This window comes from Typopeltis vanoorti, chromosome 1 (genome assembly GCF_054136105.1).
Source record: "Typopeltis vanoorti isolate ZY-2024b chromosome 1, IOZ_Tvanoo_1.0, whole genome shotgun sequence".
NCBI lineage: Eukaryota > Metazoa > Arthropoda > Arachnida > Uropygi > Thelyphonidae > Typopeltis > Typopeltis vanoorti.
Window position 1 is genome coordinate 8,870,989 of NC_143549.1, and position 23,245 is coordinate 8,894,233.

The window sequence follows — 23,245 nt, forward strand, 5'->3', positions numbered from 1 at the left end:
CCCCCACAATTTACACTGCACTGATTTATTAGTATCATGTCACATTTGTGTCTCAGTAGCAGATCAGTCTTATAATCTGAAAGTCAGAAGTTTAATCCTCAACTAAAGCACCACTGTTTTTTTTTGTTGTTTTTTTTGCTAGCCTGGGTGGTCAAGGTCAAGTGGTTAATATGCCTGTTCTCCAACCAACAGGTTGCAGATGGATGTTTGTGATTTCCTTTAAGTGAGAAATGAACCTCGCCACCCAACTCACACTAAAGTGGGGTGCGACCCCCCCCTGGGGGGTCGCACCCCACAGTTTGCGAATCACTGCATTATGCCACAAGTCAAACAGAATCAACATCTATTGTCTGCACACACAATCTAGACTATTAATCTTGCACGACGTGTATAGTATAATTTTGCCTTATTATTTGTAATGATCGGGCACAATCCGACGGTTGTCGTCTTGCAAAATCCTTCCATGTAACAGTAATGTATTTCTTCAGTAATGTCAGGAACAAGTTCAGCTGCGACAAATCAGCACACACGTGGATCGGCACATTCATCAAAGAATATTATGGAAGGATATCTTGAAATACAGCCTCTTCTGCCAACGAACTCCCCATGATCTCCAGAACTACTGCTCACGGGACCCGACTCTTCTCCTCCTCGAAAAGCTTGCCACAGGAACAAAAAATAAGAGAGAGAGCTTTCGCCCTGCTATCTCTGCCTTTTATATCATTGGCCGTCCCTTGACCTTCCTTCCGAAACTTCCTGGATTTAATGGAAGTGCTCTTATCATCCATGCTTACGTTAGGTTTTGGCGGCAAAACTCATATAATCCAGTGACCTTTGAGACTGTTGTTGACCTTCAGTTTACTAGCTTAGATTGTGTGTACAGATGATAGATGTTGATTCTGTTTAACTAATGGCATAATGTGTTGAAGAGGTTAGAAAGCCAAACGCGAGTTTGAATGTGCTTAAAAGAATACTGTAGACTTGAATAATGCTTGTGTTACATAATGCTTAGAATGTGTATAGTATAATTTTGCCTTATATTATTTGTAATTAGAGTAAGGTTGTGTGTGCTAAAATCCATCCACGTATCCAACAAGTAGTGAAAATAATTTCTTTGTCTAATGCTTTAAGCGAATTGTTTTAATGAATGTGTGGAGAATCAGGCATGTGATATGGCCCATTACTTTTGTACATTAATTGTCTTAGTTAGAATAAACATGTTTAGTTTTGCTAATAGCTTGCCTGATATTTGTTAACCAATGCACTGACTCATAAAAACAAATCAAACCTGTGTGAGCCACGACTGAGTAATTCGAAGATGCACGAGATAAAATTGAATTAAGGGTTAACACACGTGCTTAGCTAAATTATTCTCTTGTATGTAAAGGAAAGATAGAAAATTCTTTTACACGATCCTTAATGGCGCAGTCGTTAACAAAAATAAATTTTTAAGGATTAATACATTTGAATTATAGCAACATTGATTAAGGATTTGGTGCCAGCCACAGGCTTTTCCTAAGTCTATGGTACTAGCACGAGTGAAAGTATACTTAAGGGCAATGAAAAAAAAAAGGGGGGGGAGTAAAGCTAAGTAGATTACTAAAGGATTAAAGTTAAATAATAGTATTATACGTGAGTTAGAGAGATTACAGCATATAGGCATTTTGTACAAGCTCAAGCAACCACGAAAATAACAAAATAAGAGGGAAAATGCCAGAGACAAGAGAAGTAATATCATAAACAATATAATAAACAATAAATTACAATTACGAAACATTACAGTTGCTTCTGCCATACTTGCAATCAAAATAAAATCACAGCCTTAGTCTACTCAGTCATTTTCCTGATTGTGACAACTAAGCTTGGATGAGAAAGGATGAGAAAAGAAAGGATGGAACGAACTTTCCACATAGCCAACTGGAGATGGTCACTGCTTTTTTTTTATTAAGTTGCTGCAGATTACAATTTTCAATACTGGCATGAATGCTTATGAAAATATTTAGGTGGATACATGAATTTGGTTCCGTAGAACCAAATTCATGGTGCAAGGCCATCACCCAGTTTATTGAAGGCTCGAGAGAGAGAAAAAAAAAACATGTTTAGTCTTATCTCTGAGGAACAATATATTATTGCATGTGTTAAGAAAAACAACTTAAATAAATTCCTCTTCAAGAGGTACTGGAATCATTACACGCAGCCATCTCTCTATCAATACATATCTGGAAAAGGACTGTCAGGATTGCATTGAAAGAGAATATTTTTGTTTTCATACCATCCAAAATTTATATATCTTGAACAGTATGGAAAGACAAGGATGAACGCACAAAGCATTTTTACATTTTGGGCATCAGATCATTGTCTCCTTCCTGATTTTTTTTTAAGTAGACATGATATTTGCATGCAGTGTTTGTTTATTTATTTTTATTTTTTTTTTTTTGTGGGTGGTAAAGTTTCCAAAAAATAGTTAGCAGCATTCAACTATAGAAGTCTGGAAGAACTGCCTGTTTTCCTGCTTGATGAAAAAGGACCAGAAACTTGTAGAAATGCTTTAGCGACTTCTACTCTATAATCCAGATATATAATGGTAGACATATATTTTCTTGTACAGGAGGAAACTATTCCAAATAATAAAATCCAATATGTCCAAACACTGTTTTTTTTGCAATATTTTTATGCTATTTCCTCATTACAGAGTAAAAATTATAGCTACTGATTGCACCTGTAGACTCCTCCCATAGTGTGGGTACATGCACACACAGCAATGGATCTGTCTTTCTTGAAACCATGCTTCTCCACAGATTCCACTGATGGATTGTGCAGAGAACACAGCAGAAAAACATCTTTTTTTGTCTTTCCAATATAGTACAAAGACTTTCCTTCACTGCTATGCTCAGATTTCAACCTTCGAGAATTTTTCTGAACTTTTGCCCTACCTTCCAGATCTGGAAGATGTCTCGCCTTTTTTGCATTTAGATACAATAACAGTCTGTATGATGGTTTAAATGCAAACCAGCGAGTTCGGGACACATACAGTAGTTATCCATTGTAACTCAGTAACCTTTCGCCTTGCAGGGAAAAGGTTACTGTCAATGCTGTAGTAATTCCGAGAGTAGAGGACAAAAACATGAGACTCAATGTCATCATTTTGAAATTTTCAATGGTAAATGGTAAACCATTAAAAAGTTGCATTCTCCAGAAATATCGTCAGATATCATTTCGGATCCATAAACAAAAGAAAGGATGGAACGAACTTTCCATGTCTCGTGAAAGTGACTTGTGACACACCAACAAGCACATCCAAATTAATAACGGCAATAAATAACAAGTTAAACGACACTTGCCCCCAATCGCGCATGTGTGCCAGACCTGACAACATTTGCCCAGAGGGAACAAAGATGCCAACTTTGAAGACAACTTGAAGAAAAATGCCAAAATGGAGACAACAGTTGGATCATCGACTATAAACAAGTTAAATTAGTGAAAAAATCAAGTGATGACGCCATTAGCAGCCACCATGGAAATCAATATGCAGGCACTGCATAGGAAATGTGTAAGACCCTTGAGGGCAAATCTATATTCCACAGAACTTTGCACATCCATTTCACTAACATCTGTGGCCTCAACTCCAACCTTAATAGTGTCCACTACCATCAGCAGTCCACCAAACCCCACCTACTCTTTTTAGCAGAAACTCAAATCTCACCACACCCCCAGCACTATCCATCTCAACCTTCCAAACTACACACTGTTTAACTCCTTTCAACCTAAGGGTGGCATCCGCACATATATCTGCTCTGAGATACCTTGCCAGAGAGAGCATCAACCTAGAATCACCAGTTTTGACCTTCTTTGTTGAAAATATCCCTTCCCCACTCAGTCAAATTCATCTGTTGTCTCTATTGCTCTCCTAATGCCACTGACCACTCTAAGCTATTTAATTCCTCTCCTTAAAAATTGATTTTCTCCAGTCCCACTCTCCTAACAGCGAAATCATCCTCCTAGAAGATTTTAATGTCCACAACACCAACTGGCTTTCCTCCTCCAGCTGTACAGATCTTGCAGGAAGAGATGCTGAAACATTTACCATCACTAATGGCCTTACACAACTTGTTCAGATGCCAACCCAGAATACCTGATAACCCGAACCACTCTCCAAATACCCTAGATCTCTTCCTGACCGACGACCCTTCCAAGTACACATTGAATGTAGAGGGCCCCTAGGCAATTCTGACCACAACTTAGTCTTCATCTCTTCCCCATGCAACAACACATACACAGCTACTCCAATACAAGAGCAGTTTGACATTATAACAGTGCCAAGTGGGACAGCCTCCACAACTTCTATGCCTCATTCCCATGGTTGGGCTATTGTTTTCGGTCTTCCAATCCAAACATATGTACCGAATGTATCACCAAAGTAATCCTCACTGGCATGGAAACATACATTCTCCACAGCTCTCTGAATTGCAGTCTCCCTAACTAAATCTTGGTTCCAAAAGATGCACCAAGGCTGTACAAATGAAAAATCAAGCATACAACAACAACTGGCTGAAATTAAGTCCTGCTTCAATGCTTATACGGAAACCCAAAATAGATGCAAGAAAACTATCAATGCTTCCAAAACAGAATTTGACAGGCAAAAAAAAAAAAAAAGCAGGAAACGTGCAGCCTATCCAAATGGCAGCCATGCGTTTTGGTCTCTTGCCAAAGCAATTGGTCTTAACTTTTGCCCTACATTGTTCCTACCCTTATTGCATCATCACCCACAGAAAAAGCTAATCTTCTAGCTTCACACTTTGCCTACAATGTACGCATAACTAACAATGGAAAATGCCCTCTCCCCCAATCATTCTAACTGCCCAACATATAATGTCCTCTATATCCTTTTGCCAGAAAGAGATCAGGAACCTATTGTCTAAATCAGACACACGTCTCCTGGCCCTGATAGAATTTCTCCACTTGTCTTGAAGGTCTGTGCACAAGAACTGACTTCTATCCTATGCTGCCTGTGCACTCTCTTACTCCACTGGAAATTGGCCTATATTTAACCCATTCCTAAGAAGAGCGACAAAACCATTGCCACCTAACTACCACCCTATCTCACTCACCTTGGTCCTATCTAAAGTGATGGAGAAAACTATCAATTCTCAACTCCTACACTACCTTGAAGGCACCCAGCTATTAAGCGACCACCAATATGGATTCTGTTGCTGCTGATCAACAGGAGATCTACTCTCATATATCACCCATCTTTGGACAAATGCCATGGAGAAATTTGGCAAATCTCAAGTGGTTGCACTTGATATTTCTAAAGCTTTTGAACAGGTCTGGCACAAAGGCTTACTAAGCAAACTCCTATCATTTGGACTAACATGTGGTAAGGCTTATGTGCTCTTTGTACATGTTGATTAATTTTAACGGTATAGATGAGAACACAGACTGATAAGAAAATAACCATTTATTAACTTATTGTTGATATTTTGCTGGTATTCTATCCAGCATCTTCAGAGCACAAAAACTGTTTGTTACAGTACATGAAACAACAACAATCTGGTATAACGATAGAACTAGTTTGAACAATAGGCATTAGTTAGGTCTTAAGATGACTGTCTCCCAAGTCTTTGCCAAATTTATACAGCCATACTGTTTCAAGGCTTCTGTTGATTCCAAGAACAATCTCTCTGACTTATAAAAGCTTCTGTGCAGCACTTTTGTTTTTTTCCAATTGATCCTGTGTGCAGGGTATTTAAAACATGGTCTGCTAGATTTGATTTGCCATAACGATAGTGCTGGATGTAATTTTTATGTTCACTGACGTGCATGTCCACAGTTCTTCCTGTCTGTCCATAGTAAGCTTGATCACATGCACCTCATAAACTCTTGGATGTAATAAAGAAGAGTTCTGTCCTAGGGTGAACAGATGAGAATTGCCAATTTCACATATGGTTTAAATATGGTGCATAGTTGATGTTTATTAAGCACTCTAGATATCTTTTCAGATGTGCCTTTAATGTATGGAATGGTGACAGTTTTGTTGTAGTCTTCTGTGGTTGGTAGACAGCGGGAGGGATTTCTGGGGAGCATTTAGTATTTTGTCTATCTTATGGGAATTATAGCCATTGGCCAAGAAGCGTGACATAAGTGAATGAGTTCAGCAGTGAGAGCAATGGCATTGGAACAAATCGCTCTAGATCTGTGGGTTAGTATTTTTAGGATACCATACTGTTGAGATGGGTGATGGTGTGATTGTTTGTACAATATCTCCATGTATGTGTGGGTTTTCTATAAACCAAGAATGATAAGGAACCATCTGGAAGATGTGTGATTAGTGTATCCAGGAAGGGCAGACAGTCATTAGCTTCCAGTTCCATTGTAAAGTGGATTTTTTGGTGTTGGCTATTTAAATGTGCTAAGAATGTATCCAATGTGTCTGGGCCGTGTGGCCAAATAGAAAGCACATCATCAACATAGTGTAGTCAAAGCCTTGGTTTGAAAGTGGCTGTATTGAAAGCTAGCTTTTCCAAGTGCTCTATGTAGAAGTTGACTAAAGGAGGAACTCATTGCTGTCCCATCTAATTGTTTATATATTTTCCCTGATTTTGAGAGTAAGCTTTTTCGATACCTTGTGCGATCAAGAGCATTAGAAATGTAAGTAGTATGTTGATATCATTGGGCTCTAAAGTGCACTGTGACTATGTGGACTGTACTCAATTTGCTGACGACATTGGCAAGCATAAAGGTAAGTCTGTTCCACTATGAAGGAAAGAATATCATCATCATCTAGAAATAGATGGAAGAAGACTAAAATGTTGCTGTATTAAAACCTGGCTTACCTATGAATGGAAACTGTGGACAAGCTGGGATGCATTTAGCGATGCATACCAGCTTGTCCACAGGCGAAGGCTCTAATTTGCTGCATCTCCAGAACTTTTCTTTTTTTTTTTTTTTATCCCATACTTTGCTTTCTTTTGGGGAATATACTGCTTACATTTCAATCTGCTTTTGAATGGCATAAAGTGCAGCACAGCACTTACACATGAATTTTGTTTGTATGGGATAAAAAAAAAGAAAGTTCTGGAAATGCAGAAAAGCTGTCTTCACCTTTCAAGTAGCTCTTACTGATACTGATGAGGGAACTTTTTCTAGCTATGAAGATAGCAATTTTGCATGTAGTTTAGACATGTCTTCATGCAGAAGATGAGTGATCTTCACTAAATGGCAAAGTATCAGTACTTCAAAACTGATGCTACTGTTGCAACTACTTGCCATCTCAGAAATGAATTGTATTTTAGAAGTATGCTAATATTCCTTTCTGCTCGAGTAATAGGCTGTAAGCTAATGAAAATTATTGAGAAAGTGATAATAGAATGCGTCCAGTAGACACACTAAAAATTCTCTAACAATAGCTGAATACACACAGAATTCCCCCCCCCCCTTCTGATTGATTTACAGATGTTTGAAACATGTTATTTTAATATTGCTTTTGTAATTTCCCCAATATCGCATAATTTAATGATTCATAATTATCAGGAAATAAAATAAATGAAAAAATATACAAAATTTGCTAATTTATAATAATCACAATTTAATTTTGGTATTGGAATATTAAAAGTTATCTGGTACAATTACTTTGGAAAAATAACGAAGTCAAACAATAAGAAAGGGCACATGTTGTCTAGCAGTATTTGCTGTGTGTGTGTGTGTGTGTGAGTGATAGTTTAGGAGGGGGGGGGGTAGCCAAAGGTAGCCATCATTTTGCCTTTGATGGCTACTTCTCAACTTCAAAACAGCTGCATAATATCAAAATTATCAGAAAATATGTACATAATTTGACTAGTCGCTATTCATTTCGATTTGTAGTGAGTGATTAAGGGGAACCAAGAAAGCTGAAGTGCAAAGAACTACAGATTACATTATAAAGATTATACATTATGTGATATGATTCAAGATTTACGTATGATTCTCTATAAAGCAAAATCATAAAAGCGCAAACCTTCATGCAATATGTGAACTAACCTTTGAATTAAGATTATGAATTTTTTATTCATAATCTTAGTTCATAATTCAGGAAACTTAATCTGGAACAGATGGAGGCTGTATTTATCTTAAGATTCAGATTTTCATGAATTAATAAAATAATTGTTTGACAAAAAGAATTATCTTGAATCAAGTTCTGGGAGAATAAAATGTATTAGAAACTAAGATAATTAGCAAAAATATTGATAGTGACTGATCTTCCAAAGCGATACAATATTAAGTGAAGAAAGCATGAAAGGATATCTTATTTTGCACTGGCATTAAAAAACTATAAAAGGACCTCCCACAATGAGTCTTTTGACTCCATGGAGGCCTGAATAATAATAATAATATACAATAAAACAAGTAGCAAAAATAAATATAACTTTTAGTTATTTAGTCTAATATAACTTAGATTCCAGTTACCAAGCAAACGGCAAGCAACTGCATTTCTTGCTATAGGTAACTGAATGTAGCTATGTACGTGAGGTAACTGCATGCATGGTTAAGTGTTGTCATCAGTATGAAGCATTATTGCACATTCTAATGGATATGACAGTCAAATTGCACTTTCACATCCATGTTCTTTCAACAGGTGGTCTAAATCGTATGCAAGTTTTGCAGGACGTTATATATGTCCTGGCCAGTTGGGAGGTTAAACTAATGTCAAATTGGCAATTCTCATTTGTCGGCTAAATCCCAAATTAGGTATTGTTTGCCTAAGGACAAACTCTCTTCTTTATCACATTCAGGAGTTATAAAGTGCCCTGTTCTTGTAACTTGGCATACTATGTACAGACAGTAAGAACTGCTGATGAACATAACAAATACATTTGGCACTACCATTATGGCAAGTCAAGTCTAGCAGACCATGCCTTGGATACCTTCACACAGGATCAAACTGAAGAAAACAAAAGCGCTACTCAAAAGTTATTATAAGTCAGAGAGAATGTTTTTGGAATCAACAGCAGATTTAAAACATACTCCAGACGTTAAGAAGTATGATCGTATAAATTTAGCAAAATTCTGGAAGACAGTCATTTTAAGATTGATTAATACATCTTGTTTATTTTTCTAACAATAGATGGCACCAATTAGGACTTTAGTCCCTTGTGTTCTCCATTACAATTTTTTTTTTAAAATTAGTCCCACTGTTATACCAAATTGTTGTTTTGTGTACTGTGACAAACTGTTCTTCTGCTCTTAAGATGCTGGATATAATACCAGCAAAATAGTAGCTAATAAGTTAATAAATATTAATTAATTTCTTATCATTCTGTGTTGTAATCAACACTGTTAAAATAAACTAACATGTACTGCCAACATATAAGCCTTTCTACTTGTATGAGACCAATTAAGTCACTTTCACAGAGTGCACTTCTCTTAATATATATATATATATATATATATATATATATATATATCCCCCCCCCAGTCAACTGAATATCAATCCACCATTGCGTTTTTTGTCTGTTCTCTGTCTTATTTAGTAATGTGGTGCTAGGGCACACATCACTAAATAAGTATCTGTACTTGTGTATCTGTACTTGTGTATGGTTTCCCATGATGATGCCAATTGAACTGTGGTAAAATATTGGAATTAATAATTATTCAATAATTTAGTAAATCTGTTATAATTTCCTGAAACAACAAAATGATATATGTGTTTGTGTGTGAGTACACATACAATAATCTTTCAATGATCCAATCACAGAGGAAGAGTAATTTTCTAATCAGATAACTGAAGTTAGTACACTAATCATTTCAAGGGCTGGTTAATTGAATGTTTGTCATCATCATCAAATTCCTGTCATGGGGTGTACAGGATATGATAGTACTACATGAAAAATTTACATCATTACTAATTTCCTATCTACAATTTTCCTCCAAATCAATCTTTTACATATCAAGACTCCACTCCAACATTATGAGATCTTATATTTCTATCTTCTAAGGCACTTTTTACCATATCAATCTACCTATATCTTGGTCTTCCTCTGAGTCTTTTTCCTACCAACCTGGCAGAGAACACTTGTTTTAGCTAATCTTTCCTCTCCCATTCTGTTTAAGTGACCATACCACCTGAGATTATCTCTGCTAACAATGTCCAGTTCTTTCCTAATATCCTCATTTTTAATATATTGCCATTGATGCCATCTGTTCACGACTCTAATCTTTCTCAGGATTCTAATATCTGTGGTCTCTAGTCTTTGGTCAAGTGTTTTACTTCTAATGCAGCTATCAGATCCATAAGTTAAAATTGGTTTGAAGACTGTCTTGCATACAGCTAATTAAATGTTTTGAGTAATTTCTTTCTTATTCCATATAAATTTATTCAGTTGACTTTACCGTACCAGCTTTGTTGATTCTTGTCTATTTCCATATTTAATTTACCATCTTCACTAAAAATCATGCCTAAGTAGCTGAAATGTTTTACTTGTTCCACAGGTTTTCCATTCACAACACAGTTGACATTTTCAAAGCTTCTGCCTTTTTTATTGTCTTTGTCTTGTTATTGCTGAACTTCATACCATATCTATTACAACAGTTATTCAATTTAGTCAGGGAATCTTGCAGACGTAGCAGATTTATTCAGAAGTATAATATCGTCTGCATAAAGCAAAGAGCTGACATTAACATCTCCAATTTCGATATCAGGTTTAATACCACTTTTCTTCATAATGTGATCCATATAGATAATGAATAACAGAGGGGATAATGTACATCCCTATCTGACACCAGATTAAACATTAAACCATCTTCCCATACTTCACCCAATTCTAACTGCTGACTTACAACTCAAATAAAGACTAAGTATTGGTTGATATAATGCCCCATTAACACCATACAACTGTAGCGTTTTGAATTGCTGCTCTCTTGGCACCTTGTCATATGCCTTTTCCTCATCTCATCTTCTCGACACTGCAGGGTATGCCTTTTCCAGATCTACAAAACTTAAATACAGATCTTTGTTATATTCCCATGATTTCTCAACTATTAGTTGTAAAGTGAAGATCTGATCCTGACAGCCTCTATTTGGCCTGAATCCAGAGTGTTCTTCACCAAACTTTTCTTCCACAATTCTTTTCAACCATTTCTCAAGTATACTTGCATAAATCTCACCAAGAACACTCAGAATTCATCCCTCTGTCCAGGCATTTTGAATTATGCAGTGCAGCCATTGTAAGACTTTCATACCTCCATACTTCAGCATTTCTTGTCGAATATTCAACATTTCATCTACTCCTGCTGCCTTCCCCATTTCAAGCTTTTAATGGCTTTTTCTACTTCAAGTATGGATATGTTTTCCTGACTGCATGCCTGGTCAGTTTTTTACCACTGTGCTATCACTGTTTGTTTCGTTTAGTAATTTTTCGAAGTAATTACTCCATACTTCGAGGATATCTTTTTCTCCAGTTTTCATGTCACCTTTATCATCTCTAATTCCTTTTACAACACTCTTTCCTCCATTTCTGAGCTTCTTCAACAACTGCCAGAATATATTGCCACCTTCTTGATATTTATTTTCTATGTTCTTACCAAAGTCTTCCCATGACTTTTGTTTAGCTAGTTTTACACAGTTTAACTTTCTTACATTTGTCTCTGTATTTTGTAAGAGACAAATGCTGCTTTTTTTTTTTTACCAGGAACTTTTGATATGTGTTCTTCTTTTCCTTCAATGCCTCTTTAAATTCCTGTGTCCACTATGGAGTTCTGATTTTTCTATCCTTACAGACAACTTCACCACATGCCTCTCTGGCTGAATCAATCAGGGTTTTCTTCAAGGCTTGCTACTGAATCTCCAAGGTTTGGTTCCAATTCTAAAATTCCTTCATTTTTTTTTTCAATAATCTTTTGTATTTTAGTCTACAGTTCACATCTGAGAGGTGCTCAACTTTTATTCGCTTTAAACCTTTCTTACATGTTCTTCATTTCAAAATGAAATTCAATTTTATCCTGCTCAAGACTAAATGAGGTTGAAGGTTGTTTGTTTATTTGTAAAGTGGGTAATTGATAGATCACTGTATGCTCTCGCCACACATACACACACACATGCTTGCGTGTGTTAGATTAAGTTAGGGTAAGCTTCAGTAACCTGCAAGAATGGGAAATATTTGCTAAATCTGGATTATTCACTTTTATTGAGTAATATTTTTACATTAAGAATCTAGTGTATTTTTTTATATTAGAAAAACTGAAGGAAACTACGGAAATTTATGTTCTTTATAATTAAGCATCATTAATTACCATTATAATATACTGAAATCTTGATTATGAGAATGTACTTACTTTACAAGCTATCACTTGCATCATAGCATCGAATCCACCTTCAGCATTATCTAAATTTCCAGAGACAGATGCACCAGATACTTCCTCCTGTTAAAAAAGAATTAAACACATATATGGAAAACTTTCACAAATAAAAAAAAATTTTTTTTCATTACAAGCATTTATCACATAATATAATCTATGTTGACTAATTTTGATGGTAATATATCAGAACACAGAAAGATAAGTAAATATTTAATGACATATTGCTGATATTTCGCTGGTGTAATAACAAGCATCTTCAGATAACCAAACACAGTTTTATTATTATTATTATTTAGGCCTCCAAGGAGTCAAAAGACTCATCACAGGAGGTCCGTCCTAGGAAATACAAGTCTATCCAGACACATCGTGGGGGGGGGGTCCCTCCTAGGAAACATAAAGTCTCTCATACCACTCCTTAAACTCAGTGATCGCTCTCATCACTCTATCAGGCAATGCATTCTACGGTTCAACCACCCTCCACACAAAGAAACCACTCCTCAGTCTTGCTCACAGTTTCCTTTTGTAACTTCCAGGAATGGCCCTTTGTCATCACTCCTTCCCGCTGTTCAACCAAGCGAAAGAACTCCCCAATGTCCACCCTGTAACCACCTCTCAACAGTTTAAAAGTCTCGATCATATCACCTCTCCTTCTTCTATCCACCAAACTCTGCAGTCCACATTCCCTCAGTCGATTATCATAACTAACATTGTACAGTCGTGAAACTGTCTCTTTGTTATCCGATTTTGTACCCTTTTCCACAGTTAATTTATCCCTTTCAAATCCTAGGGACCAAATCTGAGAACAATAGTCCAAGTGTGGTCTGATCAGGATCTTATACAATGGAATGATAACTCATTTATTTCTGCAGTCAGCTTCCTTCTCATTATTGCAACAATCCTGAGTTACCTACACCACCTGTGCAATATGTCCTCTAAATTTCATTTTTCTATCAATCATCAACTCCAGATCTCTTGTCTCTCCTACTTCCTCCAGTATAGCTCCTCCAATAGAGTATGCAGTGTCCCATCAATGTATCCCAAACCTCAAGACCTTACATTTTGCTACATTAAACCGACACCCCCATTCATTCGTCCATCTGTCTAGTTTATTCAAATCCTCTTGCAGGACTACCACATCTGCACTATTACTTATAACCCTTCCCAGCTTCACATCATCTGCAAACAACTGAATATCCCCCTGCAAGCCACTGACAATGTCATTGATATAAAGGTTAAACAATATAGGTCCCAGTACTGAGCCCTATGGGACCCTACTTGTAACCCTCTGCCTCGTTGAAACTGCCCCACCATACACAACTCTCGGATACCTATCAGACAGCCAATCCTGAATCCAGTTGACCAACCTGACATCTAAACCCATGTGCTGCAACTTAAATATCAGCTTATCATGTGGAACCCTGTCAAATGCCTTCGCTAAATCCAAGAAAATGGCAGTATATGCCTTTCCCTCATCTACTGCTCTTGTAACTTTATTATAAAAGGCTAGCATATTACTAAAACAACAGCACCCCTTCACAAATCCATGTTGACTCTCACAGATAACATTACCCTCATCTGCCCAATGTTGTATATGGTCTCTAACTAATTTCTCCAAGATCTTAACAACTACTGATGACACACAAACTGGCCTATAATTAGATACTTCCAGTCTGCTACCGATCTAATGCAATGGCACTATCTTACCTTCCTTCCATTCCCTGGGCACCTTTCCTGTAGCCAGATTTTCATTGAAAAGCCAGGTCAATGGAGCTGTCAGTTCATTAGAACATTCTCTCAAAACTCGTGGTGAAATACCATCCAGTCTCACAGCTTTACTGATATCCAGTATTTGAAACACGTTCTCCTCCTGCACCTCTAATCCTCGAACCTGTCCTATCCCTCTAGTATTAAAATTTACTCTTCCAGGATGAAATACACCAATAAAGTGTTCATTGAACAGTACGCGAGACTACAACATGGTGTAACAATGGGACTAGTCTGAAAAATTGCAGCAACAAGTTAGGTGCCCTCTACGTTTTTTTTTAAAAAAACCACACATACAGAAAGCAGGTACCAGTTATTTTTTTATTAAGATGACTGTCTCCCAAATCTCAGGCAAATTTATACAGCCATATTTGTTAAGATTAAGGATATGTTTCATGGCTTCTGTTGCTTCTAAGAATAATCCCTCTGTCTTATAAAAGCTTCTGTGCAGTACTTTTGTTTTGAATTTTGATTCTGTGTGAAGGGGTATCCAAAGCATGGTCTGCTATGCCCGACTTGTCATAGCGATAGTGCCGGATGTATCTTTTATGTTCCACTGATGTGGATGTCCACAGTTCTTCCTGTTTGACTGTAGTAAGCTTGATCACAGGAACAGGGTACTTTGTAGACTCCTGGATGTGATAAAAGAGAGATGCTGTCCTTGGGTGAATGGATGAGAGTTGCTAATTTGACATACGGTCTGAATACAGTGCGTAGTTGATGTTTATTGAGAACCTTAGATATCTTTTTTGATGTGCCTTTAACGTATGGGATGGTGACTGTTTTGTTGTAGTTCTCCGGGATTTATTTACTTATCTTTCTGTGTTCTGATATATTACCATCAAAATTAGTCAAACATATGCGACGAACATATAAGCCTTTCCACATAACATAATCTAATATAACTGCATTCTAGTAATTATTATTAGATGATACCTCCAAGGAATCCAAGGACTAATTAATGGAGGGCATTACTCCACACATCTAACCGTCTCTCCTACTACACACAACTACCATCAATGCCATCTACAACCCATCACCACCAACAATGAGAACAGAATTTTTTGTCTGTAAACTGTGTGTGTTCTGAAGGTCGATTTGCCTATATGTGGGATGAAAAACCTGAGTTTTCAAGAGAAAAACCCAGTTACCTCTGTATGATACTCTCCTTCAAATGAAAGAGCCCATATAAAGATTCCTCTCATAATGATGAGAATCAAACTTAGGCCTTTTCCAATTGAATACGATTAATCTTTTTCATTTTTATGTTAATCCAACCACAATGTGTTGAAGATCCATAGTCTGTGATTAATCACAGACTATGATCAGATCCAAGAACTCGATGAGACCAAAACTTTTGACATGCTTTCATCTTTTCCAGGCCTGTCCCTTAAATTTTGTGAGCCCATTATGCAGTCTGAATTTTTTTTATGCTTGTGAACTATTTCATCACATATCAGCATGGCTTCATCAAAAACGTTTTCTATCTCCCATGAGACAAGGTTTGGTTCATTTCAAACCATTTCATTTTTAACTCCAATAACATTTGTATATTGGAATCTACAGATCACTTAAAGAAAGTTGGTTAATTATTCTTAAAACTTATGAACATATATTCTTTGTTATCCTTCTCGAAACTCATTGGTGATCACTTCCTATTTCAAGGAAGCTTTATTCTCTTGTATCCAAAACTAGCATGAATATATCCACAATAAGGCTTCCTGCTTTTTATTGTCTTCTCTCCATGTGAATTTGTGCAAATTGTCATGTTGAAACATGTTAATAGTGACAAGAAGTTCATGTCCTGAAGAAAAATTAAGAAGGTTATTTCCATTATTATTAGCTCTGTCCCTTTCCCGAACATTTTTAATCTTCAACTCAAATTACCAATAATATAGTCATAAACAAGTAAACTTGGCTTTCATATAAAGGTAAGCTGCATAATCTGCTATTATAGTAGCAAATCTAGTAGCAAGGCTTATACGTTGGTCAGACATAACTGGTGATTAGTTTACGGAATTAACAACGCATATAAAGTATATTAATTAAAGGTAACTTTAATGAATAACTTCTATATTTCGGCAACGTCACATTGCCATATTCAGGAACATAAAGATATGGTATATGCACGCAGGCCTGCTATTATGTCAACTGCATATTCTCTAGACAGTTTGTCTGTTGTTCAGGATAAAAAAAAAACAATTTCCAGGAGGATAACTTTTATCTTTGGCATAAGATTAACTAATTTAGTTCTACATGTCTAATTCAACTTCAGTTGAACTGTCTAGATCAGGACTCCCAGATCATTAAACCTGAGCTTTATAAATTTTAAGAAAAGATTCTTACACCTCAAATGGAATTCAAATCTAGGTCTTTATAAACAAAGGACATTTCAACCTTCATGGAGATTAGTTCAGTGAATGGATAAGAGTGACAAGAATCCTTCATCTGATCTTCTTTTATATATGGCACTGCTATAGACCAGAAGGTGCCAGGATGATGTGGAAGACATGCATCAGCAGATTTGTACAAGGAGTGCAAGTCGAGTAATTATTATGAGTAACTTCAACTTTGGAGACATACATCTGAAGGAGGAATGATCACTTGGCAGGAAGGGAGAATTTTTACACTTACTGAGAGATAATTACTTGAAGCAGAATGTTGTTATATCTGGGGGGGTTCTCTCTTTTGATATAACTTATTCTTTCTGCTCCTTTTCTACCTATATATTTTATTATGTTGTCTTTTATATATTCTTATTCTATACACTCAATTGTTAATGTCTATCAATTCTCTACAATGCAGTTCTTAATACATCTAGCCTACTTCTTATTTTAGTGATATTATATTTTGAGTACGAATAAAGGGAGGTATTCTTATGAATGAACCAGCCCTTCTATTCTTCTGATAATTGATTCCTATTTCGACACAGAGAAAATTTATTTGTACTGCACCACTCTGCATCTAGATAATCGCAAGCATAACATCCAGGAATCAATGATCAGAGAACACAATACCACCACTACTTCAAAGACTTACAATAAAATTATTTCTATCCTTAAACACATTACAGTCGTGGTCCTATGCTAATAATTTGGGTTCCCACTTAGATTCGAACTTTTTGAGTGGTAAAGATGAAATTAAGTCAGGCAAGCACATACTTTAAATTAACACAAAACATTTATTATACTAAAACATGAAAATTACACACGTTATGAGATCTAAATTCACATCTAATTATCAAGGTCAAGCAATTTCCTTCAGAACAATACAACTCAAAATTCATTAAAATATCTGACTATTTAGCAGATTATCTAAGGATCATACTTTGTTCACACTAATAGAATACACATTTCAATCAAGTGAAATCAAACGCAAACTCACGCACATACAAAACGTTACTCACCTTGAACATGCAAATTAACTTCAGCACCTTTCCTAGTCTACAACAAATTCCTGAAGTCCTTTACTCTCAAATCGTTATTCCATATAAATCTTACTTAACTTTTAACACGTTCTCAAGGAACTAAGATTATCTCAATTCACACATCTCTATGAGCTTAAACAACCTAAACACACGTTCTCAAGGAACTAATTAAGATATCACAATCCGTTCTCGAGGAACAAAGAAATTACTAAGCCACGTTTCCTTGGAACAAACATTAAACTCTTGCATACATTCAGCATGAATTCTTATTAAGATTATACATGTCCCTTCTTTATGATTCCAAAATGTGAACACAAGGAATTTCTTAATGGAACTGAAGTCATACTTTCCTTCTCAGCTCAATACCTGGGATAGTGGTTCCTCCTTCCTGTTCCATAAATCTTTCTATTGGAGACCGTACCGCATACCACAGGTGGACATCGAGTTTTCGTCAGTAACATACAGCATGGTCGTATCTGTCTTGTGTACCTGCAGTGTCGTATCTGTCTTGGCTATCTGAGGAGTGCATAATTTCTGACTACAAGACATCATTCCATAGGTTATCACCTTGGAGGTCTCCGCGAGTTTCGGCGTCTACATACTGGAATATGGAATACAGGAACACGAGCTTCCCGGTGGCTGGAGCAGGAACAAGCAAGAGAGTAAGAGCTAAGAGAGTTTTTGGCTCTGCTATTCGGTTTTGTATCTTGCGCTTTCTTCTGCTATTGGTTCTTCTCTTTTCGTGAACAGCGCATGGCTCTTTGACAACTAGCGCCAAACTTCAGTGCCAGCGATCGTCCTTGCCACATCGCGTGACGATCAGCGCCAAATAGGATTCTAGCGGATGATTTATCTTTTTGTGTGCATTACTCATACTCTGAATCTTGTGTTTTGCCCTAGGTAGGCACTCTAAACAAGGGGATTAAGTTCCAAGGTCCAGTGCATAGTTTACAGCATATAAACAAATTACTAAGAATTAATCCTTTTTGTGAACAGTACTGCTTGTAATTCAAAGTTGTTATTTATATCTTACAATTTATTTTACAATTAAGTGGAGTACAATATTAGACAAAATTTTACTATTTAGTTCTGATTAACAAGAATTTGCTTTGGGAATGGCAGATTATGTTAAACTCTGAATGAGATACTATAATTGTACAATTCTTCTCATTCAGAATTTAACAATGTGACAGATCGGACTTGCAGTATGAGAGTATCGGATCTTGATATAGGATCCTGTCCATAACTAAGATGGCTAAATTTCTTCCAATTGAGGAAAGTGATCAGGAGGTAGTAAAACATGGAAATTCCAGTAAAAAAAGGGGTGTATATGTGGAAATCCAAAGCATTTCATAATGATACATTTAGGAGGCAGCTTGAAGCAACTCCACTGCATAAACATCTGCAAGGAAAGGATGTTCATGTACATGGGGGGATAGTCAAAGGGTATCTGGAAGAAGCAATATCATACTGCATAATGCAAGATCAGAAGAATAAATCGGATAGAAGTTAGATGGATTAGTATAATTAAACTTGAGCTTAATTTCATCAGGCAAAAAAGGTGCCCAGCATGATTAGGAATGCAAAATCAGATTATAAGAAGAAATTAGTTGAGCAGGCAAAAGGAAATCCCAAAGAGTTGTTATGTGGCAAGAATGAGGAGGAATGACTATGGAAGGATAACGTTAATGAGTGCAAATGATATAGAGAGGTAATGGAAGCATATAAAACTACAGATACTGAGTGATCATTTTGCAAGGGGATATCATCAAACTGAGGATATTGTTATGACAGAGGTGATATGGACTGATGTGAGACCAGAGGTTGATGAACTAGAAGTACTTTGGATAATGCAAGAATCTAAATCCAAATACACCATCTGATCAAAAAGAAACCGAACTTTTCAAAAATAGAAGAAACTAGTGGCGCCACCTGTTGTATCTTTTTGTTGTCGAAAGTGGCAACCTTCATTAGTGTTGTATCAACTGTTTATGACATTTGTTTCATTAGAAGCAGCTGAGTTATAGTGCCAAGTGGGTTCTGATGAACGGTCAGTCGTCATGATATTCATGCCATACATGACGAATTCTCGCTATCAATCGTTTGAAAACTTTGAGTTAAAATTCACCATTGACTACTTGGCCAGGCGGAATGATTCTTTGTGGATTCGCCCTTGGAATCGTAGAAACAAATCAGCATTGTCTTTACTTTTGACTTTTCAAATGACTTTTTTTTGGATGCCCCTCTTCTGGGGGTCTCCACTCAGAACTCTGGCGCTTTGTTTCGGGCTCATACTCAAAACACCACGTTTCATCACCAGTAACAATCGTTTCAAGGAAGTTTGAGTCCTTATGAGCGGTTTTAATGAGGTCCTTGCAGTGTTCAATTTGATACATTTTTTGGTTGTCAGTCAGCTTGTGGGGAACAAATCGCAAATTCAATTTATGAAGGTCCAAACTCTCAGGCAAAATGTTGTGCACAGTTGATTTTGGAATCTCCGATTCATCTTCAATTAATCTCATGGACGATTCTGGGTTTTCTTTGATGAAATCATGCACTTTTTGGATGGTAACTTGTTCCAGTTTTTGGACAGCCCGGCTTTTCGTTCTCCTCAAGCGTCTCACGACCACTTTGAAATCACTCGTAAACTTGAGTAGGGGATAAGCATTCATCACCATATGCTTTTTGAAGCATTTTGGTAAAACTTTTACCAAGTTTAACACAAAAGTCAATCGTAGCTCTCTGTTGGAAACTCATTTTCTGACAGTTCGTCAAAACACACTGTCAACTCTTGGTGCTATAACTCGGCTTCTAATGAAACAAATGTCATAAACAGTTGACACAACGCTAAGGAAGGTTGCCACTTTCAACAACAAAAAGATACAACAGGTAGCGCCACTAGTTTCTTCTATTTTCGAAAAGTTCAGTTTCTTTTTGGACAGAGGGTGAAAAGCTGTGTGATTGGATGTGATATTGGCTTGCATTTTAAGAGAATGTGCAGGGGAAGTGGCAATGCCTTTGACTAACTGTTTAATTTAAGTCTGAGCTCTGGCAAAGTCCCAAGAGAGTGGAAAGAGAGCAAAATAATTCCTTTGCATAAAGGTATGGTGGTAAACCACTACTCTTGAGATACTTATTGGTCTATAATTTGCTACCACAAACTTAGATTCTTTTTTATGCAAGGGAATTACTTTTGCAGTACTGGAAAAGTTAGTCAAAAAGAGAATTCAGAAATGGATGGATAAGAATATGATACTCTATGAGGGGCAGAATGATCATGCCTTAGTAATGTACTAATTTGTTATAACAGAGTGACAACTGAGTTGAATAAAAGGAATGGCTACACAATGATGCTGCTCGATAGGGAACTGGTGATATGGATAAAAGGGTGGCTGATGGATACCAAATACCAAAAAATAGCATATGGAGGAACAGAATCCACAAGAAGGCAAGTGACTAGTGGTGTACTGCAAGGCTCTTTGCTTGAATCACTGCCGTTTAATTTGTAAATAAACAATGTAGGAAATAATTTGGAGAGAGAGAGAGATATCCAGTTATATGCAAAGCTGGGTAGTTATTCAAGGTGATGTAGACAGTTTTCAGGATGATTTTAATAGGCTGACATTATGTGCAACACATAATGGATGTGAATTTAATGTTGAAAAGTGTCAAGTTATGCATTTTGAAATACAAAATGCTCAATACACACTACCCTTTTAGTGTGTGTGTGTATTGAAGAACACACTAATAAGCAGAGATATGAGAGTTATCATTTCTCTTAAAGCCTTGATATGAACACATCTGAATTACTGTGCTCATGTGTGGTCATCTGGTTTTCTTGGGGATAAGGAAGTGGAGAGGATCTAGAGGCGAGTGACCAAGATGGTGAGTGGTCTGTGGAATACTCCATATGAAGACAGATTGAGGGTTTATGGACTGCAAAAATTGGTTGATAAAAAAAAAAAAAAAAAAAAAAAAAGAGTGGGGGATATGTAGAAACACTAAGTTACTTAAATAATTTTGTAGGATTGATATGGGAGAAAAGATTCAACACTTGGCTACAGGGTCAGAATAACACAAACGAGAGGTTTCAAAAACTATGATATAAGAGTGCTATGTATGAACAAGTAAAACATAATGTATTTTTTGATGATGATGTATATTTTCAAGTTGCTTGAATATAGGGGAAATCCATACAGGAGGTTTTTTCAAAGAAGAGAAATAAATGGAATGAAAAGAATTGCAGTTTTTTTTTTTTTTTCATGTTCTTTCCATAAATGGTATTTTAATTCAGTAATTATAAAAATCAGAATTCTCTGCTGATTGCTGACAAGTGTGTCTGTACTACTGCATGAATTAGACAACTACCAATGGGAAGTGATTGGATTCTGCGAAACCAGATGGACTGGAAAAGGAGAATTCCACCATGGACAGTACAAAATCTTAACTTCAGGCAGGGAGGACAACAAACACCAAGAAGGAGTAACACTTGTATTAAAACCAAAGGCTCAAAACTCTCTATTGTCCTACAATCCTATCTTACCTAGGATAATTAAAGCAAGATTTAAAACACCGATCAGATCACTAACTATTATTCAAGTATACTCACCAACTTCGACATCATCAGAAGAAGACATTGAGGAGTTCTATATAGATTTGCAAAAAGCAGTACAGCAGACATTAAGTCAAGATCTCCTAGTTGTAATGGGAGACTTAAACGCAAAAGTAGGCAAAGACTGGGATACCTGGCCAAGAGTAATCGGAAAGTTCAGGCATGGAGAAAGCAATGAACGTGGCGAAAGACTGCTAAATTTCAAAAATAATAGGCTAACAATAACCAACACTCTATTTAAACATCCAAAACTCCAAAGAAAATGGACATCACCAGACAGACAAACCAAGAATATGATAGACTATATTATTGTAAACCAAAGATGGAAATCAAGTATCCTAAACTGCAAATCCTTCTCTGCAGATTGTGGATCAGACTATAAGCTAGTATTAGCAAATCTAAGAATAAAGTTAAAATCTGGAAGCACTTTTAGAGTCGAAAGGAGACTGAATGTAAAAAAACTACAAGACGACAATATTCTAGAGAATAGAAGGAACTATCAAAACAGAATATATACATCAAAGAACATTGGTGCAAATTAAAGGAAATAATATTAAATTTGGCAGAAAAAACAATAGATTACACAGAAAGAGGAAGTAAAAAGGATTGGATCTCGAATCAAGTAAAAAGGTTAAGCGATCAAAGGAAAAGCATAAAACTAAAACAGAACTATAACAGAAATGAATATAATAGATTAACCAGAGAAATTAGAAAACTAGTTAAAAGAGACAAGAATAACTGGTTAGAAGAAAAATGCAAAATGACAGAAAAGCTATGAAAAGAAAATAACCTTCATAGATTATATAAACAAATAGACCAAATTAGTAAGACACGGACAACAAAAATTATAATGATCAAAAACAAAGAGGAGCAACTAATTGAAATTAAAACAAAAAGAATGGCCAGATGGGAAGAATACTTCAAAGATTTATATAATAAAAACAGCTCCCAGGATATTACAATTCCAGCCACTGAAATGGAAGAGGAAACAAATATCTTTACCAAAGAAATAATAGCACACAGCATAGAAAAACTGAAAACTAGGAAAGCACCTGGCATTGAATCAAATACATGCAGAATTCTTAAAAGCAAGAAAGGAACAACTTTTGGAA

General features: G+C 36.3%; 1 protein-coding gene across 3 annotated transcripts in view; it reads right to left on the reverse strand.

The window, feature by feature from the left end:
• The window catches only part of LOC150109768 (integrin beta-PS-like), a 392,096-nt gene that overhangs the window by 185,021 nt on the left and 183,830 nt on the right, over positions 1–23,245 (reverse strand). For all 3 annotated transcript variants that reach the window (XM_090396604.1, XM_090396612.1, XM_090396593.1), the window contains exon 9: positions 12,307–12,393. In XM_090396604.1, the coding sequence (XP_090252730.1) occupies positions 12,307–12,393 (87 nt within the window). The remainder of the gene's footprint in view (positions 1–12,306; positions 12,394–23,245) is intronic.